The sequence below is a fragment of the Protopterus annectens genome, chromosome 10.part0 (assembly GCF_019279795.1).
Source record: "Protopterus annectens isolate FY-2018-M chromosome 10.part0, PAN1.0, whole genome shotgun sequence".
NCBI lineage: Eukaryota > Metazoa > Chordata > Ceratodontiformes > Protopteridae > Protopterus > Protopterus annectens.
In genome coordinates this window covers 1,671,144,428-1,671,171,152 of record NC_056744.1, presented here as the reverse complement: position 1 = coordinate 1,671,171,152, position 26,725 = coordinate 1,671,144,428, and the positions used below count along the sequence as shown (strand labels likewise).

The following is a 26,725-nucleotide window of genomic DNA, read 5'->3' as shown; positions in this document are numbered from 1 at the left end:
TTTGCAATCATCTACGAACTTGGTCAGCCAGAGTCCCTTTGTATTGGCTTGAACTTCAGAGAAGTAGATACCAAACAGGAGAGGACCCAGGAATGATCCTTGTGGGACTCCACTTGTAACTGGTTGACAGTCAGATGTGGAGTCCACTGCTTTCACAGTGTGGCTACTGTCAGTGAACCAGTTTGCAACCCTCCTTATGATATATTGATTTATGCCTATTTTAGTGAGCCTATCTATGATTCCTGAGTGAGGGATAGTGTCAAATGCCTTAGCAAGATTGAGGTAGGCTGTGTGAACTACCTTGACTTCATCCACAGCTCTGGTGATAGACTCAAAGAAATTTATCAGGTTGAGCAGGCATTATCTACCCTTCACAAATCCAAACTGCATGGGGTCCAGAGTTTGGCGATTCCCTATGTCCATATTTATAAGGTCCATGATATTGCGCTCCATAACATTGCATATCAGACTAATCAGACTAATGGGGCGGTAGTTCCCAGGGTCTGTGGTCGATCCCCCTTTGTGGAGTAGGATGACTGTGGCAGTGCACCATTTGGTAGGAACAAAGCCTGAAGTGAGGCTGTGATTGAACTGGGCACTCAGGTGTGGTACCAGTTCACTTTGTAATTTATGTAGAACACAGCCAGGGATATTATCAGGTCCCATGGAAGCTGTATTATTGGCTTTGGTTTTAACCTGTCCAACAGTGATAATAGGAACTTGGCATTCCTCTGGTATTGTGATAGACCCTTTAGGGGGTGAAAGGGGGGTAAAGTTCACACTGAACTTGTCAGCCAGTATGTTGGCAAAATCAGTTGGCTCGGTATTTGCGTTACCATTGTGCTGTAGCTCAGAGCAGATCTGAGTATTGCCATGTAGATTCTTGTCATAACTATAAAATGCCTTGTGGTTATCTTTAGTATCTGCTGCAATTTTGTTTTCATACTAGCTTTAGTTGATTTAATGAGGGATCTCAGTTTTTTACTGAGGCTAACAAAGGAGTTTTTACAATCTTGGGACTTCACCTTTTTCTGCAACAGTTTCTTCCTTCTGTTGTCAAGTTTGTTTATGGCAGGGGAACACCAGATAGGCTTCTTTTTTTTTTTGGAGGAGAACGTCTTGGTTCTGTTTGTTATGGCCCGTTCCATGCACTTGTGTATGTGTTCATACAGTGCATTGGACTTTATAGTCTAGTTAGAGTGCTGAAAAGATGAAAACTAGCAAGATCTAAGGGAAGATTTGAAAAGTAGACTTTCTGGCACCGGTAATACTTTACCCTAGCTTAGAGGTGAAGCCCCCCACATTAGACATAGTTTGTGTGTTTTGTGTTTTGTGCTGGAACAGCGAGTTTTTTCCCCAGGGAAAAAAATTTGCTGTTCTCAGCTTTCATAGTTTTCAGTTTTTTGCGGTTACCAGCTCGATGTTCTGGCGTTCGATGTTATACGTTTCGATCTTGTGATATAAACCCCATCTGGGAATACCTGTTTTAATTATTCATTTCTTTCTTGATTGTAGTTCCACTCCCAAACTACATCTTGCTTTAACAGTTTTCTTAAGAGACATACATATTCAGACTCCTGAGTCTTATTTTACATTTGATTTATTTAGGTTGAAGTTATACTGCTTTCCTCTCATTATTTACATCATATGGTTTTAGTGTTCATGTATGTCTAATTGTTTTTCAGCAATTCAAAGCATTTTTTCTGCTCATATTCCATTGCTAGACCACACCTTGTGTCTAATAGCTTTCATACCGGTGTAATTATCTGAAGAAGTAGCAGTGTGAGCAATTTTGAATGGTTAATTTATTTTTATTTCTACACGTAACCCATTCTTACTGGTACAGAAAGCTGAAAAGTGCTCACATTGTGTACATTCAATATACAGTTAGACAGGTACCAATATCTTAGACATCTGTTTGGTATTTAGTTTTCGATACAGATATTCCAAAGAACAGTCACACAATTAATTGGAAGTTTGGAAGGCATTATAAACATAATTGATCTGTTAGTGTGGAGACTTCCTACTGAAGAGGACTTTTATGATCTCCCCTTCTGCTACTTTCTCCATTTTCTGTGTTAGATCTGCAGAACACCAAAAGAGAGGCTTGTTTGGCATTGAAAAAGGCTATCAAGCATCTCTTACCTTGCCTATCTTTTAGTTGTAAAATTTCCCAGGTTAGTAACATTACTGGTGGTCCTTTCTTAGGGAATAATTGGAGTTCACACAATCTTGAAAAAAAGTGTCAAAGTACCAGCAGGTTCTAGGCATAAAAAAATGAACACAGTGAGCCAAGAAAAAAACTGTCAAACTACTTTAGCTCTTTACTTAATAAGACCTGGTCACCTTCAGCCATTTTATGTTACTCTTTTGGCTTCTCCCAGAAAAGTGTTCAGTTGTGGAGCAGTCTGTTTCAGCAGAGTTTTTGGTATAGTCCCAGACTATACTACTGAAAGGACTGTGTCTGGTCTTCTAGTTTTTTTTTGTGTTTGCTTGTTTTTTTGGGGCAGGGGGTGATAGTCGTACTCCTGGTTCTTTTATGGTTTCAAAAGTGATTGAGGAGTTATATCCTAGTCATGACTTAATTTACTTTAATCATTATATCAAGAGTGTTTGATTCCAGGTGTTTACTCTGCCGAGACTTACTTCTCTGCTCTGCATGAGGGCCCAAATGGTGCTGTTAGATATAATGGATGTCTTTGGCACAGAATTAGTTTGTATCCACATAAGAGATCCTTCTGTTTCACTGTGGGTGGATCTGAGATTCAGTAAAAAGTGTTGCTGTTTGGACTTTTTTTAGTACAGGTAGTCTTGAATAAGGTTTTGCCCATGGTTCATAGGTTGATACTAGGCTGTCTGCCCTAGGGCATTTACAAGCCTAACCAGAGTGTGTTTGGCTTTCACCACCCTTTTAGATTTGTAGACTGTGCCTTTGAATAGTAGGTCACAGAATATAGCCCATTTACGGTTAGTTTATTGTGCCTCTGTCTAGCAGAGACCCAAAAGAGATCCCGGGGGTATATTTACGATTTCCCATCCACTCGTCAAGATTTCTCTTGAAGAGGGTCAGTGAGGGGCTCTGCCTAACCTGGACAGGGATTTTGTTCCAGAGTGAAGGGAGTCTCTGGGATATGAATCTGTCCCTCCAGCATGTCCTATTTATTTCTGTGCTGAGGTTTAAGTCTCTGGAGCGTGTAGCTCTAAGAGATTTGGATTTCTTGAGGTGGAGCATGTCCATTAATTCTGGGTTGGACATGGCTTTATATGTCAGGCACAGATTGCCTCTGAGTAGGCAGTAAGCAACTGAGTAGAGCTGGAGTTTCTTTAGCCTAACTGCATAGGGCATCTGTTTGAGCCCCTTGATCCTCTTGGTGAGGTACTTTTGGGGTCTTTCCAGTTGCTGCAGGTGTTGGGCATTGTATGGGGCATTGTATTTAAGTATGGGCTTGATGAGTGATGAATGGAGTGGCACAAAATCTAGATGTGAAACCTTTCGCGATGAGGTCGGCTATATAGAAGGTATTTCTAACCACTTTGGCAACGTGATTGTCAAAGGAGAGATTACTATCTACTTGGGTCCCCAAATCCCTAATTACTTCCTCCGTTCTTAATGCATTACCTCCTATGTGGTAGTCTGTTGGCACTTAGTCATACCCTTTGGAAAAAACAATGCATTCTTTAGCATTTAGCTTCAGGCCATGGCTTTGGCACCAGTTATCTGTCTCTGTGAGACCCTTTTGGAGGATGCTTGTGTCAGCTGGAGAGTCTATTATGGCACCCAGTTTGCAGTCATCTACGAACTTGGTCAGCCATAGTCCTCCCGTGTTTGCCTTTACCTCACAGAAATAAATATCGAACAATAGAGGTCCCAGGACCGAACCTTGTGGGACGCCACTTGTGACTGGTTTAGTGTCTGACAAGGCACCTCCAATTCTGACCATGTGGGTTCTATCTCTGAGCCAGTTTGCAACACATCTTGTGACATAGGGGTTGATATTTAAGCTAGTGAGCTTATTTATGATTCCTGAGTGGGGTATTGTGTCGAAGGCTTTTGCGAGGTCCAGGTAGGCTGTGTGGACTACCTTCCCTTCGTCTATGACCCTGGTAACTGTTTCAAAGAAGTCGACCAGGTTCAAGAGGCAAGATCGGCCTTTAACAAAGCCGAATTGGGTAGGATCCAGTGTCTGAAAGTTTCCAATGTCATTGTTTATGAGTTCTATGATGATACGCTCCATAGCTTTGCAGACCAGGCTAGTCAGGCTTATAGGGCGATAGTTTCTGGGGTCTGTTGTGGCACCTCCCTTGTGGAGCAGGACCACCGTTGCTGTACGCCATTCCTTGGGTACATATCCTGTGGTAAGGCTGAGCTTGAACAGTGACTTAATGTGGGGGTTAAGTTCATCTTGTAGCTCGTGTAAGACACAGCCTGGGACACTGTCCGGTCCCATTGATGCTGTGTTTTTTGCTTTGGAGAGGACAGCTCTCACCTGTTCATCTGTGATGTCTGGGAGGCTACACTCTGTTGGGATGGAGATTTGCTCTTTTGGGGGGGATGGGGGGAAAATTTGCACTGAACCTGTCTGCCAGGATGTTGGCAATGTCTGTGGGTTCAGTGTATTTTTTGTCATTTTGCACTAACTCAGATCATATCTGGGAGTTGCCGCCCAGGTTCCTTACATAACTAAAGAAGGCCTTGTGATTGTCCTTAGTATCTTGTGCAATTTTTCTTTCGAAGCTGGCCTTAGATGATTTTATGAGGGATCATAGCTTCTTGCTAGTACTGATCAGAGATGCCTTCCCTTTTTGGGATTTTGCTCTATCATGTAGTAGCCTCCTCCTTTTGTTGTATAGCTTATTTATGGCCAGGGTTCACCAGACAGGTCTCCTGCCTTTGGAGGAGTGAGTCTTGGTTTTATTTGGGATGGCACGATCCATACATTCCTGTAGGTGTCCATAGAATGCGTTTGTGAAGGATTCTGTGGTTTGCCCCATGTTTTCCTCTGGCCCAGGGGCTTTGAAGGATACCACCTCGGTTTTGAGAAGTGTGAAGTTTGCTTTTGAGAAGTTCTTCACCGTGGTTACCTTGGCTGGAGGTGGGGACGGGATATGGATATCCAGTGAGATTAATTTGTGGTCTGACCTTACCAGTGAGGGGTATACCTCTGGTGTGGAACATAAAGTCCCTATGTTTGTGATGACCAGGTCCAATATATTTTCCTCTCTTGTGGGGGTGGTGACCAGTTGTTCCATAGCATTTGAGTTTGTAAATTCTAGGAACCATTGGGTGAGGGTGTGTGGGCTTGAGTAGTTTACCCAGTCAATGTTTGGGTAGTTGAAGTCACCCAATATAATGGTGTTTGGAGAGACCTTCGTGTTCTCCAGTGCTCTCAAGAAGGCCGAGTGGGGTTCCTGAGTTTGGGAGGGTGGTCTGTAGCGGGCTATAAACTGAAAGGCAGTTTTGCCCACTGTTAGTTGCACATGGATGGTTTCCATTGCTTCGTGCAGTGCTACTAACCTGGAAGTGTGGGTATTTATGATGTATATGGATACTCCCCCTCCTTTTGTGGTTTGGTCCGAGTTTTGTAACCGAAAAGCATGGTATGTAGTATAACCTGGTAGTGCTGGGGTGCTTTCTGTAGCCTTGAACCAGGTTTCTGTTACTGCACAGACATTGATGTTCTCCATACTGAGGAGAGTCTCGAGTGCGTGCATCTTGAGGTTTAGACTTCTGGCATTGAGCAGCATTATCTTTAGTTTCTTTTTCCTTGTATTGTCTATGGAGGCGGGTTTGTCTTTTGAGCCTTGCCTAAAAAAGGCACTATGGGGGTGGTAAGAGCCTTTGCCAATATTCGAAAACCCAGGGGTGACAGGTGCAAGCCGTCCCTAGCAAAGCAACGTGGCTTGTCGAGCATGTCATCCCAGGCTGAGAGATACTGGATCCCCTTTGAATGACACCAATACTTTAGCCAATTGTTAAAATTGATCATCTTGTCTTCATACTGTGGCATCATTCTTGGTGAGGGTAAGATGCTACTCAAGGTCAGGGTCATACCGGCCTGGGCTACATGATCAAAGAGCTCCTCTATGTCTTTTTTCATGTAGTCCAGGGAGGTACGTCGCAGGTCATTCACACCAGCATGGACAATGACCGAGTCATATTTGTACTTGCTTTGGAGTGACCTGAGTGCGTGTGTTATGTGGTGGATCCTGGCACCCGACAGACAGCTTACAGTGACCTTCTCCTTGTTCAGCCTGGTGAGTGGGACGTCAGTGTGCCTGACGATAGAGTCACCTATTACAAGTGTATTAGGTGTGTTGTTTAACCTTAAGGGCTGTGACTGTGTGGCACACTGACTTTGTAGACTATGTGATACGTGGGTATTGTTGTGGGGTAGCAGTTGTTTGGGTGTCTGCTTTGGAGGTCTCTGCTGCTTTGGCAGATTTTTATTTAGAGCCTCCGAGTATGTTTTTGTGTGTTTATGTGTTTGGTTTGTTGTTGCTATAGGTCTATGTGAGACTGGATTTGTGGTGTGTGTGGTTACCTTCTTCTCCTGATTGACTGTGCCAGTCATGGGTCGAGAGAACTCAGCCTCCAGTTTGGCAATATAGTTGCATCTCTCACATATATTTGAGTTTACTGGGAGGAGGAGAGGGGTGTCTCCTGCCTCTTAGGAGAATACCCTCCTGTTGTTCCTGTACCTAGATGATGACCTCAGTCTCGTCCAAGGGCATACTGGAGTATGTTTCTTTGGGTACTCCACAGTGGTCTCTAAGATTATCATAATTTGGAAGAGGTCCTTGCTGATCCTAGCTTAGAGAAGGACCTTCACTGGGTTAGAACTAAACACTCTAATGTTGCTCCTAGTTTGAGTGAGTGGTACCTGGTATCTCCTTATCATGTCAGTTCTCAGAGAATGGTGACATATCTCATGCACATGTATCATCTGGTCCTCAATTTCACGACAGTCAAGCGCATGCATGAATAACTTCATATGTTAACGTACTGTTTTGGTTCCTCATGACAATTCATCATCTGCCATTGCTGGTGCCCATCCTCAGGCTCTGCTAATTCCACTTTGGACTGTCCAATTTACCCCTGACATGTGGTTAACAGCTGCTGTTGTTAAGCCTGGCAGAGGCCAGTTGTCATTGTTGGTCAGTAGTGAAAAGACTGGCACATGCCAGTGCCATGTCAACTGTATGGGGCTTTGTGATGTGTCTCGCTTGATTCCCTGAGATACAGAGCATGCAGTGGTGTTAGATATGTATACATGCCCACTTCTCCACATGATGTACGGATTAACCAGTCTAGCCCTTACACTAATGCATGTTCATTGTACTCTTTTGTTCTCTACTCTTCATCAGAGGGTGGCACAGTCATGGTAGAAGCACACTCTGCTCGAGGAAGACAAGCTGTTCATTGGGGGTATTTAGACTCTCCTCCAGCTTTCTATATTTGTCAGTGCTGTGGGGCTGCTAGTGTTGTACATATATGTTGTGACCAGCTGTTTCCTTGCATCATGACATTGTAAAGAGTAAATCTGTAGTTTAGCAGTACCTGTTCAGGCAGTTCTTTAAATGAGAGATTCATGTCTGAGCTCCATTGATGCACGTATCTCATCTGTGGGACTCTAGCTTTCTGGTATACATGTTTATCTATTCTGTGTTTGAGTCTGTGACTCTAACTTCATGGTATACAAGTTTATTTGTCCTCTGTGTAAACCTGCTAAATTGATGACACCAAAGTTTGTTTCTTAGAAAACATTGTTCCTGATGGCCATCTGCTTTTGGCAATGAATTGCAGAGCTTCAGGCCATTATGTGCAGAGAACTATATCTGATCTTTCACAAGGATAACAGATACGTATTACAACAATGTGCTTCACATTATCTCAGATGACAGCTGTCTGCATGAGAAAGCATTTGATTGTTATGCATACCAAAAAGCATTATACTGTTAAACTTGTATGTTCTTCTTCTTTCGGCTTTTCCCGGTTAGGGGTCGCCACAGCGGAACTCCGGTCCTCTAATGATTGGCAGTAGATTTTTACGGTGCCAAGGTGCCAGCTTGATGCCCAACCTTCAACGAAGGCATGCACATTCACTCATGTCTTTCGAACGCCACTCGATAGCGGGGAGGACCTGCAGACTCCACACAGAAGGCGCTCCAGCCAAGAATCGAACGGGACAACCTCTTGCTGTGAGGCGACAACACTACCGCTGCACCACCGTGGCTTCAGTATACTGTTAAACTTGTATGTATTGCAGAATTCCCAGGTATTGCATGTATAATTACACAGGACTCATACAGACTGTGTTGCCTACAAATGTCACACATATGATTTGATTTTCTTCAATACTAAGCTTACAGCTAAAAGGGTTGTCTTGCATTTTAGTCTGCTCTTCAGTAAGTAGAATGGCAAAGAGTGCTAATTGTTTCTGCTGAAAATTACAGCTTGTACTGTTCGTTTTAATAAAATAAAAGTTAAGGTGCACTTCATGTCTTTTTAAGGTCCCAAAAACCTTTGAAGATGTTGCTGTTGCTTTCTCAGAAGAGGAGTGGAAGTTATTAAGGAAACAAGATAAGGAGCTTCACAGGGAAGTGATGATACAGAACTACGAAACCTTGGTATCAGTAGGTGAGTAAATTCTACCTTAGGAAGCGAGATATTTATTCTGAGAGTTACAAGTGTAACGTTAAATTCGGTGCTACAATAATTCAGATTTGTACACTTTGCACTTGTAGCATATCTTATGCTTCTCATTTCGGATGATTCTGACAATTTCTGTACTGACACTTTGTGGCCTTATGAAAGGCTTCTTGTTCTTGTTTGAGTGCGCCTGTCATTGGTGAAATGGAACCTTATGTTCTCTGCTTTACCATTCTGTCATATGCCTGCAGCTATAGATGTTTATCATTTGTTTAAACAGTCATTTTGCTTCACTTGTTAAATACTTCTGCTATACTGCACAATGTCTTTGACAACCTGTTCTCTTTTTTTTTCTTTTTTTTCATAAAGCAACCACGTATCAAATTGGCTTTTTCTCTGTTACATAGTTAATGCCACTTCTCCTCCTGACTCCAGGGAATACATATTATGATCCATCACTGACTTTTCTTGGGTGGTATCATACATTTATTTTGTTTCATACTAATTGTTTATCATCAGTATTTGGCCTGCTATACTTTTGTGGACCATTTTGCAGATACCAAGGAGACTTTAGATTGCTCTTGCTACCCCCATAGTGCCTTTTTTAGGCAAGGCTCAAAAGACAAACCCACCTCCATAGGTATCACAAGGGATAAGAAACTAAGAGTAATGCTACTCAATGCCAGAAGTCTAAACCTCAAGATGCACGCACTCGAAACTCTCCTTAGCATGGAGAACATCGATATCTGTGCAGTAACAGAAACCTGGTTCAGGTCTCCCGAGAGCACCCCAGCACTACCAGGTTATACCTCATACCATGCTTTTTGGCCCCAAAACTTGGACCGAACCACAAAGGAGGGGGAGTATCGATATTCATCAAAGATACCCACACCTCCAGGTTGGTGGCAAAGCACGAAGCATCAGAGACTATCCATGTGCAACTAACAGTGGGTAAAACTGCCTTCCAGTTTATAGCCTGCTACAGACCACCCTCCCAAACCCAGGAACCCCACTCGGCCTTTCTGAGAACACTGGAAAATATGAAGGTCTCTCCAAACACCATTATATTGGGCGACTTCAACTACCCAAACATAGACTGGGAGCATTACTCTAGCTCCAACACCCTAGCCCAAAGGTTCCTAGAATTTATAAACTCAAATGCTATGGAACAACTTGTTACCACTCCCACAAGAGGGGAATACATACTGGACCTGATCATCACCAACATGGGGACTCCATGCTCCAGACCAGAAGTGTATCCCTCACTGGTAAGATCAGACCATAAACTAATCTCACTGGATATTCACATCCCGACCCACCCCCTGCCCAGAAAACCACAGTGAAAAACTTCTCTAAAGCAAATTTCACACTCCTCAAAACCAGGTGGAATCCTTCAAAGCCCCTGGGCCTGTGGAAAATACGGCCCAGACCGCAGAATCCTTTATAAACGCATTCTATGAACACCTTCAGGAATGCATGGATCATGCGATCCCAAATAAAACCGAGACCCAATCCTCCAAAGGCAGACACCCTGTCTGGTGGACCCCAGCCATAAACAAACTATACAATAGAAGGAGGAAGCTACTAAATGATAGAGCAAAATCCCAAAAAGGGAAGGCATCACTGATCAGTATTAGCAAAAAACTACGGGCACTCATAAAATTGTCTAAGGCCAGCTTCGAGAGAAAAATTGCACAGGACACTAAGGATAATCACAAGGCTTTCTTTAGTTATGTTAGGAACCTGGGTGGTAATTCCCAGATATGCTCAGAATTAGTCCAAAATGACAAAAAATACACTGAACCCACAGACATTGCCAACATCCTAGCTGACAGGTTCAGTGCAAACTCCCCCCCCCCTTCCCACCAAAAGGGCAACTATCTATCCCAGCAGAGTGCTGGCCCCCTGACATCTCAGATGCTCAGGTAAGAGCCACCCTCTCCAAAGCAAAAAACACATCATCAATGGGACCAGACGGTGTCCCGGGCTGCGTCCTACATGAACTCCAAGAAGAGCTCAACCCAAACATAAAACTACTGTTCAATCTCAGCCTTACTACAGGATATGTGCCCAAAGAGTGGCGTACAGCAACAGTGGTCCCTCTCCATAAAGGTGGTGCCTCAACGGATCCTGGAAACTATCGCCCCATAAGCCTGACTAGCTTGGTCTGCAAATCTATGTAAAAGATCATCATGGGCCTCATAAATAAAGATATTGGGAACCTACAGACACTGGATCCTACCCAGTTCGTTTTTGTTAAGGGCAGATCCTGCCTCTTAAACCTGGTTGATTTCTTTGAAACAGTCACCAAGGCCATTGACGAGGGAAGGTGGTCCATACAGCCTACCAGGACCTCGCAAAAGCCTTCGATACAGTACCCCACTCGGGCATTATAGATAAGCTCACCAGCTTAAATATAAACCCCTATGGCACTAGATGGATTGCAAACTGGCTCAAGGACAGAACCCACATGGTTAGAATTGCTGGAGCCATGTCAGACTCCAAACCAGTTACAAGTGGTGTCCCACAAGGCTCAGTCCTGGGACCTCACTTGTTCGGTATATATTTCTCGGAGGTACAGGCCAACACGGAAGGACTGTGGCTGACCAAGTTCACAGATGACTGCAAACTGGGCGCCATAATCGACTCTCCAGCCGACACAAGCATCCTCCAAAAGGGCCTCATAGAAACAGACAACTGGTGCCAGAGCCATGGCCTCAAGCTAAATGACAAAAAGTGTATAGTCATACCCTTTGGCAAAAACAAAGTGCCCACAAATTACCACATAGGTGGTAATCCATTAAGTACAGAAGAAGTAATTAGGGACCTGGGGACCCAAGTTGATAGCAATCTCTCATTTGACAACCACGTGGCCAAAGTGGTTAGAAAAACATTTTATATAGCCCACCTAATCATGAAGGGATTCTCATCTAGATCAGGGGAGGTCATCGTGCCTCTTTACTCATCCCTCGTCAGGCCCATAATTGAGTACAATGCCCCTTTTGGGATGTACCTTACCAGACACCTGCAGCAACTGGAAAGACCCCAAAAGTACCTCACCAAGAGGATCAAAGGGCTCAAACAGATTGCCATATGCTGCCCAGTTAAAGAAACTCCAGCTCTACTCAGTGGCATACCACCTGTTCAGAGGCAATCTGTGCCTGACGTATAAAGCCATGTCCAACCCGGAATTAATGGACATGTTGCACCTCAGAAAATCCAAATCCCATCAAGCTATGCGCTCGAGAGACTTGAACCTCAGCACTGAAATAAATAGGACATGCTGGAGGGACAGATTCATAACCCAGAGGCTCCCTTCACTCTGGAATAAAATCCCAGTCCAGGGTAGGCGGAGTCCCTCATTGACTCTCTTCAAGAGGAATCTTGATGAGTGGATGGGAGATCGTAGGTTTACACCGGGTATCACTTCTGTGTCACTGTTAGACAGAGGCACAGTATACTAACCTCGAAAAAGGGCATAGCAAAATAAATTTAAAATGGGTGGCGAAAGCCAAACACATTCTGGCTAGGCTTATAAATGCCCTAGGGCAGATAGCCTAGTATGAACCTATGAACCTATGATATGAAATTGGGGAAGTATTGAAAGATATGGCATATTTACAACTTTTTAAAATTAAACACTAATCTATATTGTCATCCGTATCTGCACTATCCTTATCTGTTCTTCATAGCAATCCAAGTAGCACTTCCTTTGTAAGATGTACAGTTACAACTACCACTCCATCCTGCTAAAGGTGCCTCCTGTTTTGGAGTGATGTCACTAGCCCCACCTGCTGTCCTGTTGTGTTGCACCTACCTCATGGTAGTTATAATTTATTTGTATGTTATATAGTTACCTGAGAATCCATACCAGTATTTTACCATTTCCAGATATGAAACTGTCCAAAAACAGGATAGTACAGAAACCCACAGTAATGGAATGCATTGTAATGATATATAAATGCAGTAAATAGTTGCGAGGGCATGACATGGGAAGTTATTTAACTTCTACTGCATGAGTACAGTCTGAAGACGGTACAGATAGAAATGCAGTAAATAGTTGGAAAGGCATGACATGGGAAGTTATTTAACTTCTACTGCATGAGTACAGTCTGAAGATGGTACAGATAGAAATGCAGTAAATAGTTGGGAGGGCGTGACATGGGAAGTTATTTAACTTCTACTGCATGAGTACAGTCTGAAGACGGTACAGATAGAAATGCAGTAAATAGTTGGGAGGGCATGACATGGGAAGTTATTTAACTTCTACTGCATGAGTACAGTCTGAAGACGGTACAGATAGAAATGCAGTAAATAGTTGGAAAGGCATGACATGGGAAGTTATTTAACTTCTACTGCATGAGTACAGTCTGAAGACGGTACAGATAGAAATGCAGTAAATAGTTGGGAGGGCATGACATGGGAAGTTATTTAACTTCTACTGCATGAGTACAGTCTGAAGATGGTACAGATAGAAATGCAGTAAATAGTTGGGAGGGCGTGACATGGGAAGTTATTTAACTTCTACTGCATGAGTACAGTCTGAAGATGGTACAGATAGAAATGCAGTAAATAGTTGGAAAGGCATGACATGGGAAGTTATTTAACTTCTACTGCATGAGTACAGTCTGAAGATGGTACAGATAGAAATGCAGTAAATAGTTGGGAGGGCATGACATGGGAAGTTATTTAACTTCTACTGCATGAGTACAGTCTGAAGATGGTACAGATAGAAATGCAGTAAATAGTTGGGAGGCATGACATGGGAAGTTATTTAACTTCTACTGCATGAGTACAGTCTGAAGATGGTACAGATAGAAATGCAGTAAATAGTTGGGAGGGCATGACATGGGAAGTTATTTAACTTCTACTGCATGAGTACAGTCTGAAGATGGTACAGATAGAAATGCAGTAAATAGTTGGGAAGGCATGACATGGGAAGTTATTTAACTTCTACTGCATGAGTACAGTCTGAAGACGGTACAGATAGAAATGCAGTAAATAGTTGGGAGGGCATGACATGGGAAGTTATTTAACTTCTACTGCATGAGTACAGTCTGAAGATGGTACAGATAGAAATGCAGTAAATAGTTGGGAGGGCGTGACATGGGAAGTTATTTAACTTCTACTGCATGAGTACAGTCTGAAGATGGTACAGATAGAAATGCAGTAAATAGTTGGGAGGGCATGACATGGGAAGTTATTTAACTTCTACTGCATGAGTACAGTCTGAAGATGGTACAGATAGAAATGCAGTAAATAGTTGGGAGGGCATGACATGGGAAGTTATTTAACTTCTACTGCATGAGTACAGTCTGAAGATGGTACAGATAGAAATGCAGTAAATAGTTGGAAAGGCATGACATGGGAAGTTATTTAACTTCTACTGCATGAGTACAGTCTGAAGATGGTACAGATAGAAATGCAGTAAATAGTTGGGAGGGCATGACATGGGAAGTTATTTAACTTCTACTGCATGAGTACAGTCTGAAGATGGTACAGATAGAAATGCAGTAAATAGTTGGGAGGCATGACATGGGAAGTTATTTAACTTCTACTGCATGAGTACAGTCTGAAGATGGTACAGATAGAAATGCAGTAAATAGTTGGGAGGGCGTGACATGGGAAGTTATTTAACTTCTACTGCATGAGTACAGTCTGAAGATGGTACAGATAGAAATGCAGTAAATAGTTGGGAGGGCATGACATGGGAAGTTATTTAACTTCTACTGCATGAGTACAGTCTGAAGATGGTACAGATAGAAATGCAGTAAATAGTTGGGAGGGCATGACATGGGAAGTTATTTAACTTCTACTGCATGAGTACAGTCTGAAGATGGTACAGATAGAAATGCAGTAAATAGTTGGGAGGGCATGACATGGGAAGTTATTTAACTTCTACTGCATGAGTACAGTCTGAAGATGGTACAGATAGAAATGCAGTAAATAGTTGGGAGGGCATGACATGGGAAGTTATTTAACTTCTACTGCATGAGTACAGTCTGAAGATGGTACAGATAGAAATGCAGTAAATAGTTGGGAGGGCATGACATGGGAAGTTATTTAACTTCTACTGCATGAGTACAGTCTGAAGATGGTACAGATAGAAATGCAGTAAATAGTTGGGAGGGCATGACATGGGAAGTTATTTAACTTCTACTGCATGAGTACAGTCTGAAGATGGTACAGATAGAAATGCAGTAAATAGTTGGGAGGGCATGACATGGGAAGTTATTTAACTTCTACTGCATGAGTACAGTCTGAAGATGGTACAGATAGAAATGCAGTAAATAGTTGGGAGGGCATGACATGGGAAGTTATTTAACTTCTACTGCATGAGTACAGTCTGAAGATGGTACAGATAGAAATGCAGTAAATAGTTGGGAGGGCATGACATGGGAAGTTATTTAACTTCTACTGCATGAGTACAGTCTGAAGATGGTACAGATAGAAATGCAGTAAATAGTTGGGAGGGCATGACATGGGAAGTTATTTAACTTCTACTGCATGAGTACAGTCTGAAGATGGTACAGATAGAAATGCAGTAAATAGTTGGGAGGGCATGACATGGGAAGTTATTTAACTTCTACTGCATGAGTACAGTCTGAAGATGGTACAGATAGGAATGCAGTAAATAGTTGGGAGGGCATGACATGGGAAGTTATTTAACTTCTACTGCATGAGTACAGTCTGAAGATGGTACAGATAGAAATGCAGTAAATAGTTGGGAGGGCATGACATGGGAAGTTATTTAACTTCTACTGCATGAGTACAGTCTGAAGATGGTACAGATAGAAATGCAGTAAATAGTTGGGAGGGCATGACATGGGAAGTTATTTAACTTCTACTGCATGAGTACAGTCTGAAGATGGTACAGATAGAAATGCAGTAAATAGTTGGGAGGCATGACATGGGAAGTTATTTAACTTCTACTGCATGAATACAGTCTGAAGATGGTACAGATAGAAATGCAGTAAATAGTTGGGAGGGCATGACATGGGAAGTTATTTAACTTCTACTGCATGAGTACAGTCTGAAGATGGTACAGATAGAAATGCAGTAAATAGTTGGGAGGGCATGACATGGGAAGTTATTTAACTTCTACTGCATGAGTACAGTCTGAAGATGGTACAGATAGAAATGCAGTAAATAGTTGGAAAGGCATGACATGGGAAGTTATTTAACTTCTACTGCATGAGTACAGTCTGAAGATGGTACAGATAGAAATGCAGTAAATAGTTGGGAGGGCATGACATGGGAAGTTATTTAACTTCTACTGCATGAGTACAGTCTGAAGACGGTACAGATAGAAATGCAGTAAATAGTTGGGAGGGCATGACATGGGAAGTTATTTAACTTCTACTGCATGAGTACAGTCTGAAGATGGTACAGATAGAAATGCAGTAAATAGTTGGGAGGGCATGACATGGGAAGTTATTTAACTTCTACTGCATGAGTACAGTCTGAAGATGGTACAGATAGAAATGCAGTAAATAGTTGGGAAGGCATGACATGGGAAGTTATTTAACTTCTACTGCATGAGTACAGTCTGAAGATGGTACAGATAGAAATGCAGTAAATAGTTGGGAGGACATGACATGGGAAGTTATTTAACTTCTACTGCATGAGTACAGTCTGAAGATGGTACAGATAGCAATGCAGTAAATAGTTGGGAGGGCATGACATGGGAAGTTATTTAACTTCTACTGCATGAGTACAGTCTGAAGATGGTACAGATAGAAATGCAGTAAATAGTTGGGAGGGCATGACATGGGAAGTTATTTAACTTCTACTGCATGAGTACAGTCTGAAGATGGTACAGATAGAAATGCAGTAAATAGTTGGGAGGGCGTGACATGGGAAGTTATTTAACTTCTACTGCATGAGTACAGTCTGAAGATGGTACAGATAGAAATGCAGTAAATAGTTGGGAGGGCATGACATGGGAAGTTATTTAACTTCTACTGCATGAGTACAGTCTGAAGATGGTACAGATAGAAATGCAGTAAATAGTTGGGAGGGCGTGACATGGGAAGTTATTTAACTTCTACTGCATGAGTACAGTCTGAAGATGGTACAGATAGAAATGCAGTAAATAGTTGGGAGGGCATGACATGGGAAGTTATTTAACTTCTACTGCATGAGTACAGTCTGAAGATGGTACAGATAGAAATGCAGTAAATAGTTGGGAGGGCGTGACATGGGAAGTTATTTAACTTCTACTGCATGAGTACAGTCTGAAGATGGTACAGATAGAAATGCAGTAAATAGTTGGGAGGGCGTGACATGGGAAGTTATTTAACTTCTACTGCATGAGTACAGTCTGAAGATGGTACAGATAGAAATGCAGTAAATAGTTGGGAGGGCGTGACATGGGAAGTTATTTAACTTCTACTGCATGAGTACAGTCTGAAGATGGTACAGATAGAAATGCAGTAAATAGTTGGGAGGGCATGACATGGGAAGTTATTTAACTTCTACTGCATGAGTACAGTCTGAAGACGGTACAGATAGAAATGCAGTAAATAGTTGCGAGGGCATGACATGGGAAGTTATTTAACTTCTACTGCATGAGTACAGTCTGAAGATGGTACAGATAGAAATGCAGTAAATAGTTGGGAGGGCATGACATGGGAAGTTATTTATCTTCTACTGCATGAGTACAGTCTGAAGATGGTACAGATAGAAATGCAGTAAATAGTTGGGAGGGCGTGACATGGGAAGTTATTTAACTTCTACTGCATGAGTACAGTCTGAAGATGGTACAGATAGAAATGCAGTAAATAGTTGGAAAGGCATGACATGGGAAGTTATTTAACTTCTACTGCATGAGTACAGTCTGAAGACGGGACAGATAGAAATGCAGTAAATAGTTGGAAAGGCATGACATGGGAAGTTATTTAACTTCTACTGCATGAGTACAGTCTGAAGACGGTACAGATAGAAATGCAGTAAATAGTTGGAAAGGCATGACATGGGAAGTTATTTAACTTCTACTGCATGAGTACAGTCTGAAGATGGTACAGATAGAAATGCAGTAAATAGTTGGGAGGGCGTGACATGGGAAGTTATTTAACTTCTACTGCATGAGTACAGTCTGAAGATGGTACAGATAGAAATGCAGTAAATAGTTGGGAGGGCATGACATGGGAAATTATTTAACTTCTACTGCTTGAGTACAGTTTGAAGATGGTACAGATAGTTTACAAGCATTACCTGATTAGACAACGTGTACATGATTAAATTGCACATCATTCGTTCCCCTACAAAAACTTATGAAGATATCTGCATTGTAAAGCAAACTGAAACAACTCCTGTAACAAATGACACTATATCAGTACCCCACCTAACAGGACCAGGGTAACTTCATGAGTTAGAGCCACGTCACGTGACAGTCAGCAAAAGGGTCTTAGCCACAGCTGACAAGGGGGAGCACAGCATCATCTTAAAGGGCCCAGAGATGTATGAGACAGTGCAATACACAATGTAAGTATGGCAAAAACATAGGTGACTGAGAAATTAGCATACAAGACATATCCTGTGCATAGCTGCAGCAAAATGTTAGCCATCTGTGTGGCAGTGTCCTCTCACAGTGACAAACCAGCACTCTTTATTGGGGATACACCTGTTACAGGTAGATATGAAGTAAGAACAAGAGCAGGTGGTGTGTCACCTTAGGGGTTCTGCAGCATGTAAGGATAGAGCCACCCATACCAACCATAGCTGATGGAGAGGAGATAAAAGGTATTGGGACAGAGCCAGTCTGCATCATTCCCACTGCTGCAGTAGCCTTTAGGCTGTGTGGGTTCTGTCTTGCCAACTTACTTGCCATTTTTTCTGTCAGAGTAATTTTTACTTCTAAGGAGAAATGTCAGGATTTTAGTGTACTGCTTGTGCATTACAGTGTTTTGGCCCTTGTCTTTATGAGTAAGTGTAAGTGTGCTGCTTGTGTAAACTTTGGACAACTTACCCTCTGACCGACTCATTCCAGGGAGCCTAACTGCATCTGATTCATCCTCCTCAGTCACAGCATGGGTACTTACCCCTCTCCTGCTGGTCCATCTTCTGCAATTGCTAGAAAGAAACAATAACTTACCTGAGAGCTCTTGACAACATTTGCAGGCACACTCTGCACCTCAGCCAGTAGTTGTGAAACCTGCAGTAGATATTTGTAGTTCCTCACAGCAAGCATTTACCCCTGTCTGGCTTCTTCTGATGTAGTACTTTTGGCTACCATGAACTGGGGATCAGCCAGGTCCTCTCTTGCGGTTTCCATTGTCCACATCTGGGCATGGGAGAACCATATTTACTGGGACACAGAGTTTGTCTAGGTAATACTACTGGATGTGTCTAGGGGAAGAGCCCTATTGAAGGGGCACAGATTTCTCTTCTGTTCAGCCACACAAGATATCTATTAAGAAAAAAAGTTAAACTTTGTTTACGTGAAGACATGGTATCTGTAAGAAAAGTTGATTTTCTTATCTTAGCTGAGTAGCTGTTTCAGAAAGTCAATCCAGGTACATAAACTTCAGTACTTGTCAGGCAAGTCAGTCGTAATCTTTTTTTTTTGAGGAAGACAGAAAAACAGAATCTTGCATAGATGGGGGCAGGTCTTCATATGCTACAGATTTTTTATTTGTTTTTATTTAACATTTGTTGACCGGGAAAGTCCGACTAGGACAGAGCCTATTTTCAGTGAAGGCCGGAGATAAACAGTACAGATGCATGTCTTTGGAATGTGGGAGGAAACTGGAGTACCCGCACACAAATGCAGGGAGGACATGCAGACTCCATACAGAATGCACCCCAGCCAAGAATCGAACCAGAGAACCTCTTGCTGTGAGGCGACAAAGTCAACTGCTGCACCACTACTCTGACATGGAAGGAAACCTTTCCTTACAACCTCTTTGGGAGGTGATTTCTTTCTCAAATTAGTACCAGGATGAATGAGGTATCTTTATGGGAACTAATGGATGTTCCTACTATATTGAGGATTTTTTTAACATGTTTTAAGTGGATTTGCCTCATTCTGTGCCTATTCCTCCTGTATTGCCAGCCTTGTAGGAGGTATATTATACTGCCTGTAACAACCCTGACTGACAACGTACAGTCCCCGTAAAAGCAGATAGGTAATGGGCTACTGTCACGTTCCAAACCTTACCTTTGTATATAGAGAGGAAAGTACAGAGACAGATTTGGGATTATAATTTTTTATTCTCCTGCTTTGGTATATGGAATTCTTATCTATGAGCTCCACATGTGGAATCTAATGCCTATCTTAATATTACCTATTTCTGACATGTCTTCAGCAGCAAAGCATACCTTAAAGTTTTTGATAATTGTGCAAAAGTTATATCTAGGGCTCCTGCTGCCTTTTATTGAGGAGGTATACCTTGGTGTGATATTGGATGTTTTTTGGATATCAACTCCATCAGGGCTGGATTTGTAATTGCCTTGTAGTTCAGGCATAGGTCACCCCTTAATAGTCATTAGTAGGCAGAGTTGGTCTATCTGTATAGGACATGTTGCTTACATCCTATATTTTCTTTGTGGGGAACCTCTGAGGTTGCTTCTGCTGTTATTAATGGCTAGTTAAGTACATACCATATGGCACATTTTTCTCAATTATTGGTCTAATGAGGGCTGAGTACAGTGTGACTATAATTGCCTTGGCTCCGGATGACCTTTACTTAAAATGTCTGCCACATAAAAGGACTTCGTCATCACTGTGGACACACAGTGGTCAAAGTTCAGGCTACTATCTATCTATGCACATAGATCTCTTACCTCTGAGTCTACTCTTACGGGTGAGCTATTGATGATGTAATTTACAGGAGTATTTGACTTCCCCAAGGGTATGATAATGCATTTTTTGCTTTGAGTTTTAGGTCGTGGTCCTGGCACCAGTCATTTGTCTGATCTAGACCTTCCTGAAGGATATCTACATTGTTGGGGGATTCAGTGATTCCTCCCAGCTTGCAATCGTCAGCAAATGTTATCATTTAGAGGCCTTCCACATTAGCCTTGACTTCAGAGAAGTGTATTGCAAACAGGAGTGGTCCTAGCACTGAGCTCTGTGGCAGACCACTAGTAAGTGATCTCATTCTGGATTTCGATTCACCCACTTTAACCATGTGCCCTATCTGTGATCCAATTGACTATCAATTTGGTAATGTACAGTAGGTACTTATGCCCAGTTTTGAGAGTTTATTTATAATACCTGAGTAGCAAATTGTGTCATATGCCTTGGCCAGGTTAAATAGAGATCCTAGTGAGCCTGATAAGTTGTGATATAAGCTGTTTAAGAGGCAACCTGGTATGTTGCCAGGCCCCATCGAAGCTGTGTTTTTAGCTTTAGAGAGCACAGTTGCAGCCTGCTGTTTGGTGATAATTGGTGGTGGAGTGGTGGAGGGTATTTCTTGAGGAGCAACTAAGGTTGATGAGTAAGTGATATCTGTTAGCCATCAGATTTGCTATATCGTCTGGCTGAGTATAAGTGATGCCATCTTCACTAATTTTGCACATTGCTGGGTGTTGCCTGTAAGATTGTGGACATAACTGAAAAATGCCTTTGGTTTTCCTTAGCTGTGGAGGCTATTTTTTACCGTAAAGTCTGCTTTCTGAGACTTGACAAGTTCCCTGATTCACTTATTTAGACTACTGAGGGACGTTTTTGCTCTGTTGTGTGCATTCCCGCTTACTTCTTGATAGAATTTTCTTTCTTTTGTTATACAACCAATTAACACCAGGATGCCACCAGAGTGACTTATTTTTGCAGTTTGACTTGGGTTATTTCAGTCTGGTACTGCTGTTTCTATGCAGTTATTTATATGGTGGCACAGGGCTTTTGTGTATGCCTCTGCATAGTTTTTTGTGTTTTCTGGATTTGAGAGAGAGCTAGAAACTAGTTATGCCATCCCTTAATAGGGGGTAATTTGCTTTAGAGAAGTTCTTAAAGTTTTTGGGATTAGATGGGGGGATTAGTTTTACCTTTATTTCAATGTAGACCACCTTGTGATCAGATCTTACCAGTGAGGCTATCGCATTGGGGGGGCAGTGCTCTCTCTCTCTGTGACTACCAGATCTAGGATATTTGTCCCCCTAGTGGGAGTGCAGCCTACCTTCACAAGGACACTTGAATTTACAAAGTCAAGAAATCTTTGGGCCTGCTTGTTAGTGGTTATGCATGCCTCCCAGTTAATGGAAGAGTAGGTCAAATCACCCATGAGTATGGTATTGGGCTGGATGGTGAGTAACTCTAGTACCTTCAGGTATGATGCATGGGTTTCCTGGTTACTGGTTCATGGTGGGGGACCTGTAACAAGCAATAATGCGATAAACAACTTTTCCTGTGGCTAGTTGGGTATGGAGTAGCTCAAGCATGTCATGTTGTTTGACGAGCCTTGAGGTGTGCTTATCCTCTGAGTAGATAGATAGATACAACTCTGTCTTTTGCTTTTTCATGTTCAGTGGGTGGTCAAAATGTCTGAAAGGCATTATAACCATGCACTCCAAGAGTGCTTTCTATGGCTTTGAACCATGTTTCGGTAACTGCACAGACATCAGCATTATTCAAGGTGAGTACATTTTCTTGTTAAGACTCATATTCATATTCAGTGATTGGCCTAATGAGGACTGAGTAAAAAGGACAATGCCTTCCCTAGATCTAGGCACAATCCCTTTGTTTCTAAGCTGTGCAATATAGAAGAACTTTCTTATAGCAATGGACACATTGCAGCAAAGGTTAGGTCACTGCCACATAGGTTTCCAATTCCAAACAAGTGGGTCAACTCTTGGGGATGTACTGTCAATATGGTAGTTCTCTTGAGTAGATGACTTTCTAAAGGATACAGTAATGCATTTTTTTTGGGCATTTAGTTTCAATCTATGCTTTTAGCACCAGTTATTATTTGTGACAAACGTTCATTCCTTCATGCTTGCTAATTCATTTGAGTACCCAGTGACTGCTCCTAGCTTGCAATCATTTGCAAACTTAGCCAGAGCCATTTGGTATTGGCTTTTACTTTTTCACACATAAAAAAGAATAGTTGCATAATATATGCTGTGGAGGTAAAGTTAAGTGGAAAACTGAATTATGTCATTTCCAACAACAAAATGCTGGAAGAAGTAGATTAGCTTTTTCCTGACACTGTTCAGTATCAGAAGAAATGGCTGTGACTAAAACTAAACAAGAATAATTAATTGCAAAGCAAGATGAATTATATGAAAAAACTCACTGGGCTGGGAGATGGATCAAAGAGGTTCAATCTCCACTTCTCAGGAAGGTCAAGACTGTAAAACTTTTAACTTTTATAGGAAGAATACTGTCACTGCATCTAGTTAGGTCACATTCTTTTAAAAATCTACGTGCTTGTCATTGTGATGAACAAGGGACCTAAGACTCTTGATCTGCATCATTTCTCCCAATTTACATGTGATGCTACATGCTTGTAATCCACAGCACAGGACCCAAATAAGAATGAGCAGCACCAGAACAGAGTTGTGAACAGTGGAGCGCCATCATCCCACATACCTTTCTGCCTTTTCATTTTCTGCCATTGCATTTATTAAAAGTTAACATGTTCGGTAGTCCAATCTCACCTTCATTTTTACATATGGGGTTTGGAGCTGAACCTCGGCTCCAACTCGGCCGATTTACAAGCTGGAAGACTTCCGGTTTGGCTCGTGGCTAAGCAGGTATCCCATGGTGCACCAGTGCAATCCCCAGATCTCGTTTGCCGCGTCGATGAGTTCGGATGTGCTTCTCTTGGCTCTGGCTAAGTCCTTTTCAAATTCTTTACATTCATATTGGATATTGCATATTTAGTGTTGTTATTTTATAGGCTTTTGCCTAAGTTATCCTTGTGGACTTTTTTGACTGTAGTAGTATTAGTATTCTGTGTGCCAGTTAGGCGCCGTTGCGCATTTTGCCTAGGTAGGGCATTAGTTTTGGCGTTTTTTTTCAGCTCTTAATCAACAGGAGCTCCTGTTGATTTATTTGTACTGCTCGGACCCTTTTGGTCTCTGTTGAATGTTAACTTGTTGTCTTTGGCGGGGATCCGCTAAGGTGATATTTATAGGATTGCTGTTGCTAGTTTTTGCCTTTTAGTAGGTTACAGAAAAATTAGTATTTTGACATCTCAAATTTTTTCCTGTGTGACTGAACCTCTGTGTGTGTCTGTGTTAAATACTTGGTCTTTTTAAGTTAGAAGACCTAGTTTCTGTTACACCGGACTAGGCCCGTTTAACTTAAGAGGACCTAGTCCTCATGTAACTCTTCTGCAGGGCTAGGCCCGTTTTAGTTAGAGGACCTAGTCCTCATTTATTCTCTCTCTTCCTATCTCCCCTCTGGTTTTGCGTGTGTGTCTGCAATGTCTAAGGATAGCAAGGAGCATAAACCCTCTGGGTTCAGAAAATGCATGAAATGCTCCCAGAAGATGTCGTTAATGGATGGCCACAGTAGCTGTGTCTACTGCTTGGGAGCCATACATTTGCAGGAATCATGCTTGTTCTGTCCTGCTTTCTCTCCTAGAGTTTTACAGGAGTGAAAGAACAAGCTGATACTCAAGGGTCTCTTGAAACCAGTGTTTGAGGAAGCTTTATCTAGTTCGTCGGCTTCCTCCAAGTCCACTAAATCCAGATCGGAGTCAAAATCAAAATCTTCAAAAAGGCCTTCTCCAGCACCTGCTGATGTCTCGGAGCCGCCTGCCAAATTACCAAAGTCTGCCTCCTCGACTCCTCAGTCTTCGGAGCTGAAGGAGAGCATCTTGGTATCAGAGTCGGCCAAAGGTGCTTCGGTGCTGACTTCTAAACCATTGTAAATAGCAGTTGACTCTACTGCTCGGAGCCGGTCTATAGAATCCCTACCGGTCTCCTTGCTAATCAAGTCTCCAGTGCCTCCTAGGTCGAGATCCCCTACTTTATCTTCCAGATCTTCCAGCAGCCTTTCAGAAGAAGATGTGAAGAGGGTAGTACTGAGACTCCTGAAGTCGTCTGCTCTGCCTAAATTTTTGTTGTCTCCGACCCAGTTGGTTCTGGAGCCACTCGATCCAGTTTTGCCCTCATCTGTTATTCCTCCTCCGAGCCTTGTTGGCCTTTCGGAGTCAGAGTGCTTGTTACCAGTGGAGAAACTCCCGGTTCTGGCCCCCCTTGCTGCTGCATTGGAGCCGAGTTTGGCTCCGGCTCGCTCAGCTCTGTCCGTCGTGTCCAGGGACCAAAGCTCTTCTGTCGGCACCAATGGGGAAGGTTGGAATCGATCTTCTATGGTTCTGAGCCTTCCTCTTGGTGCATCCACCAGGATGTGCTCGGACCCTGCATCTATCTCGGAGTCAATAGCTCTGGCTCCGGCGCCAACCTTTGTCTCTTCAGAGCGGGGGAGGTCTTCGGAGCCGGAGAGGTCGGCTTTCGAGGTGATGAGGAGCGTGCTCTCTCAAACTACAGCCCCTGCCAGTTGTACAAGCACTCTTCCCCCAGGTCACCCACTTCAGTATCAGCACCTTTTCTCTCCAGAGAGAGCAGAGACCCACAGCCTCAGGAGCCACTGGCTGGTGACCCCCACTCCTCCGATGCCTCCCCGGAATGTCCCTTTGAGGAGCCCCCCCGGAAGAGGGTATGCAAGAGGAAGCATATTGACTCCCAGGATGAGTCTTTGACATCGGACACTGACCTCGAGGTGTCGGAAGGGTCCCTCAAGTTATCCTCTGATGATGTCTCCTTTGTGTACATCCTGGAGATCCTTAAGTAGAGGTGCGACTGGCCTACTGTCACTCCTGAAGAGGAGTCGGTGTACCTGAAGGCTTTTGGGTCTCAAACCTCTGCCTCTTGGGTGTCTCCACCTTTCGATGAACTAATGGATCTGGTTAGTCGGAAGGTGTGGGATACTCCCGATGCCTTGGAGCCAGTCCCCAGGAGTCCAAATAAGTTTCTGTCTGCCCCTCCTGGAAAAGAGTTTTTGTCTAAGGGTGTTCCCATAGATGCCATGGTCGTGACTGCGGCCATGAAGAAGGAGTTGTCGGAGACTTCTTCCTCTGTTCATCAGCCAAACAAGGAGTCTTGACAGATGGACAGATTTGGGAAGCGTGTATTTAGTTCAGCGGCATTTACACTTTGATCTCTGAATTATCTTACTCACTTCATGAGGTTGCAGAGGGATCTCCTCAAGGAGTTAGGAGATTCCATACAGGGTGCTTGTCCTGAGGGAGTCCCTGATAGGATTTCTGCTCAGTTGTCCACCCTAAATTCTGTAGTTACCTCCTCCATGCGGCTTATCTCCCATGTGGCTGATGGAGCGAGCAGAGCAGCAGGTTCAGGAATTGCCCTTAGGCGCCACTCTTAGATGTGCCTGTGTAATTTTGCAGAGCCGTTCAAGTCCACCTTCACCAGCGCCCCTTTTGATGGTTCCTGTTTGTTTGGTCCCAAGGTGAAAGAAACACTCACACGGTGTGAGCAGGAAGGAAAGACTGTCTTTGCCGTGGGAATCCGTTTTACTGTTCTCTCTCGACCATACCCCAAAGGTCAAGTGGGTGGTAAAATGTGGTTCAAAAAGTCCCAGAGGGTCTTTCCGTACACACAGAGTGAATCCTCCTTCAGAGGCAGAGGAGGAGGAAATGGTAGACATTGCCCTAGAGGCAGAGCCGGTCTGCAATACCAGCAAGGCCATGATTCCTTTTGAGGGTGGCTTTATCAGGGCTCCTGATGTGGAGCCCGACTGCATTTTTCTGGGGCCAGTCGGGGGTCGCATCGCTTTGTATTCAGAAGCCTGGCTAAATATCACCCAAGACAAGTGGGTACAAAAAGTTAATATAGGCTATATCATACCCTTTTCCCTTCCACCGTTTGTTCCCAAAAAGATCCCAGATGTTCCACCCAATCACAGGGATCAGGCTACTGTGGAGATGTTGCTCTTAAAAAGAGTCATCCAGCCCGTTCCAGCAGACCAGACAGGATCCAGAACTTACTCCACGTTCTTTTTAGTCCCAAAACGAACCGGGACTGGAGGCCAATTTTGAACCTCAGCAGATTAAACGGATCCATGAAGAAGGATAAGTTTCAGATGTTCACACTGCAGTCGATACT

At 43.0% G+C, this 26,725-nt stretch overlaps 1 protein-coding gene across 1 annotated transcript in view; it reads left to right on the top strand.

Annotated features, from left to right (window-relative positions):
• LOC122813884 (zinc finger protein 436-like) overlaps positions 1-26,725 on the top strand; it is a 201,498-nt gene that overhangs the window by 140,888 nt on the left and 33,885 nt on the right. The window contains exon 4 of the mRNA XM_044086424.1: positions 8,512-8,638. Coding sequence (XP_043942359.1) covers positions 8,512-8,638 — 127 coding nt within the window. The remainder of the gene's footprint in view (positions 1-8,511; positions 8,639-26,725) is intronic.